At 36.6% G+C, this 8,522-nt stretch overlaps 1 protein-coding gene across 2 annotated transcripts in view; it reads left to right on the top strand.

Moving 5' to 3' along the window:
• PPEF1 (protein phosphatase, EF-hand calcium binding domain 1) overlaps positions 1 to 8,522 on the top strand; it is a 147,193-nt gene that overhangs the window by 122,518 nt on the left and 16,153 nt on the right. For both annotated transcript variants that reach the window (XM_011995811.1, XM_011995812.1), the window contains one exon: positions 8,265 to 8,371. In XM_011995811.1, coding sequence (XP_011851201.1) covers positions 8,265 to 8,371 — 107 coding nt within the window. The remainder of the gene's footprint in view (positions 1 to 8,264; positions 8,372 to 8,522) is intronic.

Genomic DNA, 8,522 nt, shown 5'->3' with positions numbered 1-8,522 from the left:
GGCGAAATCCTGACATTTATGACAACATGGATGAACCTGGAGGGCATTTTGCTAAGTGAAATAAGTCAGACAAATACTGTATGACATCACTTATATGTGGAATCTAAAAAAATCGAACTCATAGAAACAGAGAGTAGTATGGTGGTTGCCAGGGACTGAGAGGTAGAGGCTATCTGGAGATACATGTATATCAAATCATCACACTGTATACCTTAAATATATATGATTTTATTTGCCAGTTATAAATATAACTATGGTTTTATGTCAATAAAGCTGGAAAAATCCTCTGTGTGTGTGTGCGCACATGCGCGTGTGTGTGTGGACATATATCCATAAGTTTTAGTGATTTTTTAATGTAAGATTTTACAATGTGGAATTTATGGAATTTATATGTTTAAAATTTTAATAGCTACTTCAAAAGGGTTATAACATTGGACAATCTGAAAAACAACATACCATGTTTATAATTTCATTATAATTTTTGGATTTTTACCTTTGTTTAGAAAATTTCTCTTTCTCTGTCTCTGTCTCTCTGTACACACACACACACACACACACACACGCACAAATTCTCAAATTTAACAGCTACATTGAGATGTAATTTACGTACCACAAAGTTTACCCATTTACAATTCAGTGACAGTACATTTACAGAGTTGTGCAACTATCACCATTATCTAACTTTTGAACATTTTTGCCATCCTAAAAAGAAAACTCATACCCATTGAACAGTCATTTCCCAGTCACCTCCTCCCATCACAGCCCTAGGCAACCACTAATCTATTTTCTGTCTCTGTGGATTTGCCTATTCTGGGCATTTCATGTAAATGAGATCACACAATATGTGATCTTCTGTGGCTGGCTTCTTTCACTCAGCACAATGTTTTTGAGGTCATTCATGCTGTATTCTATATCCGTACTTCATTCCTTCTTATGGGTGAATAATATTCCATTGTATGGATAGACCACATTTTGTTTATCCATTCATGAGCTGATAGACATTTAGGGTGTTTCCACTTCTTGGTTATTATAAACAATGGTGTTATGAACATTCATGGGCAAGTTTTTGTGTGTACATGTTTCATTTCTCTTGAGTAAATACTTGGTAATGGAATTGCTGGGTTATATGGTAACTCTATGTTTAACATTTTGAGGAACTTGCAAACTTTTTCCCAAGGGGCTTACCAGTTTACCATTTCCACCATCAGTGTGTCAGGATTCCAAGTTGTCTACATCATTGCCAACCCTTGTTATGATCTCTTTTTTTTTTTTTTTTTTTTTGGAGAAAGAGTTTCACTCTTGTTGCCCCAGGCTGGAGTACAGCGGCACAGTCTCGGCTCACTGCAACTTCCACCTCCTGGGTTAAAGTGATTCTCCCGCCTCAACCTCCTGAGTAGCTGGGACTACAGGCATGTGCCACCATGCCCAGCTAATTTGTGTATGTTTAGTAGAGACGGGGTTTCACCAGATTGGCTAGGCTGGTCTTGAACTCCTGACCTCAGGTGATTTCCCTACCTCAGCCTCCCAAAGTGCTGGGATTACAGGTGTGAGCCACCGCGCCCAGCTTGATCTCTTTTTCTTATTGTTGTCTTAGTGGTGTGAGGTAGAATCTCATTGTAGTGTTGAGTTGTTCCCTAATGATTAATGATGTTGAGCATCTTTCCATGTATTTATTGGACATTTGTACATCTTCTTTAGAAATATTGTATTTCAGGTTCATTTTCCATTTTTAATTGTCACTCTTTATTTTTGCATTGCAAGAGTTTTTTATTCTATATACACATCACTTATTCAGTATATGTATATTTTTTTGAGACAGGGTCTCACTTTGTTGCCTAGGCGATCATGGCTCACTGCAGCCTTGGCCTGCAGGGCTCAATTGATTCTCCTGCCTCAGCCTCTGAAGTAGCTGGGACTACAGACACAAACCAGCACACTTGGCTAATTTTTGTATTTTTGATGAGATGAGGTTTCACCATGTTACCCAGGCTGATCTTGAACTCCTGGGCTCAAGCGATCCACCTGCTTCAGCTTCCCAAAGTGCTGGGATTATAGGCATGAGTCACCACGACTGGCCACTTGTTCAATATTTGATTTGTAAATATTCTCTCCCATTCTGTGGGATGTCTTATCCCTTTCTCTGTGGTATTATTTGTAGTGCAAACATTTTTCATTTTGATGAAATCCAATTTATCTGTTTTTTTTTCCTTGTGTGGCTCGTGCTTTCTTGGTATTGTATCTAAGAAGGCATTATTGCCTAACTCAGAGTCATAAGGATTCATTCCTATGTTCTCTTCTAAGAGTTTTATAGGTTTAGCTCCTATATTTAGGTTTCTGATCCATTTTGAGTTAATTTTTGTATATGGTGTGAAGGAAGAGTTCAGCTTTATTCTTTTACATGTGGATATCCAGTTGTCCCAGAACCAAAGACTATTCTTTCCTTCTTGGCATTCTTGTCAAAAATCAGTTGACCATAATGTAAGGGTTTGTTTCTGGCTTTTAAATTGTATTCTATTTGTCTAAGTCTGTGTCTATCCTAATGCCAGCACCACGCTGTCCTAATTATTATAACTTTACAAACTTACTACAGTTTTAAAACTGGTAAATGTGAGTTGAACTTTGTACTTCTTTTTAAAGATTGTTTTGGCTATTTTGGGCCCCTTGCATTTTCATGTGAATTTCAGAATCAGGTTGTCAATTTGCAAAAATACCAGCTGGGAATTTGATAGGGATTATGTTGAGTCTGTAGATCAATTTGAAGGCTATTACCATCTTAACAATATTAAGTTGTCCAATCCATGAACATGAAATATTGTTCTATTTATTTAAATCTTCTTTAATTTCCTTCAATAATATTTTGTACTTTTCCGTGTATAAGTCTAGGACTTATTTTGCTAAATTTATTTCTAAATATTTTATTCCTTTTGCTGCCATAGTAAATGGAATTGTTTTCCTTTTCTTTTCTTTTCTCTTTTTCTGGAGACAGGGTCTCACTCTGTCACCCAGGCTGGAGTGCAGTAATGTGATCATAGCTCGCTGCACCCTCAAATTCCTGGGCCTTACATTAAAATTAGCATGCACCATCACACCCGGCTAATTTTTTCAATTTTCTGTAGAGACAGGGTCTCACTGTGTTGCCGAAGCTGGGTCTCAAACTCCTGGGCTCAAGTGATCCTCCGGTCTTGGCTTTCCAAAGTGCTGGGATTACAGATGTGAGCCACCGCACCTGGCCTGTTTTCTTAATTATATTTTTAGATTCTTGATTTCTAGTGTATAGAAATACAATTGATTGGCCGGGCGCGGTGGCTCATGCCTGTAATCCCAGCACTTTGGGAGGCTGAGGAAGGTGGATCATGAGGTCAGGAGATCAAGACCAGCCTGGCCAATATGGTGAAACCCTGTCTCTACTAAAAATACAAAAATTAGCTGGGCATGGTGGCACATGCCTGTAGTCCCAGCTACTCGGGAGTCTGAGGTAGAAGAATGGCTGGAATGCGGGAGGCGGAGGTTGCAGTGAGCCGAGATCGCACCACTGCACTCCAGCCTGGGCGACAGAGCGAGACTCAGTCTCAAAAAAAAAAGAAATACAATTGATTTTTGGATATTGATCTTGTACAATCTTGATTAACTTGTTTGTTAGTTTTAATCTTTTTCTAGTAGAGTCCTTGAGATTTTCTGTATCCTAGATCATATCTGTTAATGGTGTTAATGGAGATAGTTTTACTTCTTTTCCAATCTGGATCCCTTGTTTTTATTTTTCTTGTATGATCATCCTGGTTTTATTTTTCTTGTATAATCATCCTGGCTAAAACCTCCAGTACAGTGTTGAATAAAACTGGTGAAGGCAGATATACTTGTCTTATTTCTGATCTTAAGGGAATGCATTCACTCTTTGATAATTAAGTATGATGTTAGCTTTGTATTTGTGTAGATGCCTCTCATCAAGTGGAAGAAGTTCCTTTCTATGCCTAGTTTGGTTAGTGTTTTTATCATGAAAGAGTATTGAATTTCATCAGATAAGTTTTTCTGCATCTATTGAGATGATCATGTGATTTTTGAAAATTTCAACTTTTATTTTCGATTCAAGGAGTACATGTGCAGATTGGTTACATGGGTATATTGTGTGATGTTGGGGTTTGATGTATGAGTGATTTTGTCACCCAGGTAGTGAGCATAATACCCAATACTTAGTTGTTCAGCCCTTGCCCTCCTCTCTCCCTCCCCCTCGAGTAGTTCCCAGTGTCTATTGTTCCCATCTTTATGTCCATGTGTACCCAATGTTGAGCTCCCACTTAAAAGTGAGAACATATGGTATTTGATTTTCTGTTCCTATGTTGATTCACTTAGGATAATGGCTTCCAGCTGCATCCATGTTGCTGCAAAGGAAATGATTTTGGTTTTCTGTGGCTGTGTAGTATTTCATGGTGTATATGTATTGCATTTTCGTTATCCAATCCACCATTGATGGACACCTGGGTTGATTCCGTGTTTTTGCTATTGGGAATAGTTCTATGATGAACATACAAGTGCATGTGTTTTTGGTACAATTATTTATTTTCCTTTGGGTATATACCTAGTAATGGGATTGCTGGGTCCAATGGGAGTTCCATTTTTAGTTCTTTGAGAAATGTCCAAACTGCTTTCTACAGTGACTGAACTAGTTTGCATTTACACCAACAGTGTATAAGCATTCCCTTTTCTCTGCAGCCTTGCCAATATTTACTATTTTTTGACTTCTGAATAATACCCATTCTGACTGGTATGAGATGGTATCATACCAGTTGTGGTTTTGATTTGCATTTCTCTGATGTTCAGTGATGTTGAGCATTTTTCATATTGGTTGGCCACTTACATGTCTTGTTTTGAGAAGTGTTTGTTCATATCCTTTGCCCACTTTTTAATGGGTCTATTTGGTTTTTGCTTGTTGACTGGTTTAAGTTCCTTATAAATCCTGGATATTAGACCTTTGTTGCATACATAGTTTGTGAAGATTTTCTCCAAATCTTTAGGTTGTCTGCTAACTCTGTTGATATTTTCTTTTGCTGTGCAGAAGTTCTTTAGTTTAATTAGTTCTCATCTGTCAATGTTTGTTTTTGTTACAATTGCTTTTGAGGACTTAGTCATAAATTATTTCCTAAGGCTGATGTCCAGAAGAGTATTTCCTAGGTTTTCTTCTAGGATTTTTATAGTTTGAGGTCTTACATTTATTAATAAGTCTAATCCATCTTGACTTAATTTTTGCATATGGTGATAGGTACGGGTCCAGTTTCATTCTTCTGCATATGAATAGCCAGTTATCCCAGTGTCATTTATTGAATAGGGAGTCCTTTTCCCATTGTTTATTTGTTCTGTGTTAATATGGTATATTACATTGGTTGATTTCAGATATTAGACAAAGCTTGCATTCCTAGAATAAATCCCACTTACCCATGGTGTATAATCCTTTTTATACGTTTCTGGATGCCATTTGCTAGTATTTTGTTGAGGATTTTGTATCTATGTTCCTAAGAGATACTGGTCTGTAGTTTTCTTGTGATCTTTATCTGGTTTTTGTATCAAGGTAATATTAGCTTCTAAGTGGGCAATATTCCCACCTCTTCTTTTTGGAAGAGTTTGTGAGTAATTGGTATTAATTCTTCCTTAAATGTTTCATAGAATTCACCAGTGAAGCCAGCTGGCTCTGGGCTTGTCTTTGTGAATCATTTGATTACTTAGTCTTTTTACTTGTTACAGGCATGTTCAGTTTTTAAATTTCTTCCTAGTCAGTTTTGATTGTTTGTGTCATTCTAGCAATTGGTCCTATGTTATCTAATATATTGGTCTACAATTGTTCTTAGTATTTCTCTATAATCTTTCTTACTTTTGTAAGGTCAGTAATGATGTCCCCTCTTTCACTCTTGATTTTAGAAATTTGAGGCTTTTTTCTTTTTTTTCTTGGACATTCTAAAGGTTTGACGATTTAGTTGATCTTTTCAAAGAACCAATTTTTAGTTTTATTGATTTTTCTTTATTATCTTTCCATTCTCTATTTCATTTCTTACTGTTCTATTCTTTATTATTTCCTTTTATCTGCTTATGTTGGGTTCAATTTACTCTTTTTTCCAATTTTTTATTTTATTTATTTATTTATTTTTGAGATGGAGTTTTGCTCTTGTTGCCCAGGCTGGAGTGCAATGGTGTGATCCCGGCTCACTGCAACCTCTGCCTCCCAGGTTCAAGCGATTCTCCTGCCTCAGCCTCCCAAGTAGCTGGGATTACAGGCGTGAGCCACCACATCCAGCCTTTTTCCAGTTTTTTAAAGTGGAAGTTTATGTTATTGATTCGAGATCTTTTTTCTTTTTTAATATAGGCACCTATAGCTATACATTTTTATATAAGCACTACTTCAGTGTATGCCATATGTTTTGGTATGTTGTATTTTCATTTTCACTCATCTTATTTTCTGACTTCTCCTGTGATTTCTTCTTTGACCTATTGGTTATTTAAGGTTTTGTTGTTTAATTTTCTTATATTTGTGACTTGCCCAAATTTCTTCTGTTGTTAATTTTTAATTTATTTATTTTTCCCAAATTACTTTCTAATTTACTTCTTTCAATAAATCCTAAATTTTTTTTCAAAGTAAAGATACTTTGATCTTAATCATTTTAAATCTATTAAGGCTTATATTATGGCCTAGCATCGAGTCTATTGTGGAGAATGTTCCACATGTACTATAGAAGAATGTAATTCTCTTGTTGTTGGGTGGAGTGTTTTATACATGTCTGTGAGGTCTAGTTGGTTTGAGTGCTGTTCAAGTCTTCTATGTCCATGTTGATTTTCCACCTAGTTGTTTCATCCATTACTGAAGGTTGACTATTGAAGTCTCAATATTATTGCTGAATTGTCTATGTCTCCCTTCAGTTCTATCCATTTTTGCTTCATGTAGTTTTGGCTCTGTTGTTAGGTTCTCATGTGTTTATAATTGTTTCATCTTCTTGATGGACTGTTTTATAATTGTAAAATATCCCTCTTTGTCTCTGGTAACAATTTTTGTCTTAAAGTCCATTTTGTCTGCTATTGGTATGCCACTCTAACTCTCATGCTTGCCGTTTGCATGGGATTTCCTTTTTTGTCCTTTTCCTTTTAAACTCTTTGTGTCTTTGAAACTAAAATGTGTCTCCTGTTGACAACATATAGTTGGATCTTGTTTTGTTGTTTTTATCCAGTTTCACAATATCTGCCTTTTGATTATTTAATCCATTCTCATATGATGTTATTATTGATATGCCTGGATTTACATCTACCATTTTGCCATATACATGTGTGTGTGTGTTTGTGTGTGTGTACATGCACAAAAAATACAAAGAGGAACAAAATTGTCATTATATGTATGTGTGTGACTATTTTGTTCCTCTGTTCCTCCTTTATTTGAAAATTTATTTTTGTAAATGGTCTGTGGTAGAGGTTGAAGTCCAGGTAGTTAGCTAACTATGCTACCACTCTTTTTAAAAATTGTCCTTTTCTACTGAATTGCAATACCTCTGTATTATATATATTATTCCCATACATAGTTTGATATATTTATGAATTTTTTTGTTGTTGTTGTTGAGACAAAGTCTGGCTCTGTTGCCCAGGCTGGAGTGCAATGGCACGGCCTCAGCTCACTGCAACCTCCGCCTCCCAGGTTCAAGCAATTCTCCTGCCTCAGCCTCCAGAGTAGCTGGGACTACAGGCATGTGCCACCATGCTCAGCTAATTTTTGTATTTTTAGTAGAGATGGGGTTTCACAGTTTTGGCCAGGATGGTTTCAATTTCTTGACCTTGTCATCTACCAGCCTCGGCCTCCCAAAGTGCTGGGATTATAGGCGTCAGCCACCACATGCAGCCTTTGTTTATGAAATTTCTATTATGTTCTACTCATGTATCAGTCTTCTCAGTGTCAATATCTGTTGTTTTATCTCAGTGATTTAATGATACATTTCAATACCTGGTATAGTAAGTTCCTCTTTATTTTCCTTCTTTTCAAATGATTGTTCATGTGAGTTTTGACATTCAAAAGAAAATACTATTTGTAATCCTTTTAAAACCTCACGAAATGCGTGTGTACATGTACACACACATACACATACATATACATATGCACACATTTACCATCTAGTAGCGATATGTGAGAATCTAGGCAATTCATTTAAAGTAAAAATTCATAAATAGTAATACTGCACATTAAAATGAAACACAACAGGATGATTTATGTTACTTTTACCTAATTATTGTTTTCTTTACAGAGTGTATACTATGGAAAGCAGCGCCATCAAGATATTAAAAGAGAGAGTGATTTCACGAAAAAGTGACCTTACTCGTGCTTTCCAACTTCAAGACCACAGAAAATCAGGTAACAAATTTCTATAACATTTACAATTTCTTGGCCGGGCGCGGTGGCTCAAGCCTGTAATCCCAGCATTTTGGGAGGCCGAGACGGGCGGATCACGAGGTCAGGAGATCGAGACCATCCTGGCTAACACAGTGAAACCCCGTCTCTACTA

Source organism: Mandrillus leucophaeus, unplaced genomic scaffold, assembly GCF_000951045.1.
Source record: "Mandrillus leucophaeus isolate KB7577 unplaced genomic scaffold, Mleu.le_1.0 Scaffold499, whole genome shotgun sequence".
NCBI classification, from domain to species: domain Eukaryota; kingdom Metazoa; phylum Chordata; class Mammalia; order Primates; family Cercopithecidae; genus Mandrillus; species Mandrillus leucophaeus.
The sequence above is the reverse complement of the archived record's forward strand: the minus strand, read 5'-3'. Positions and strand labels throughout refer to the sequence as shown.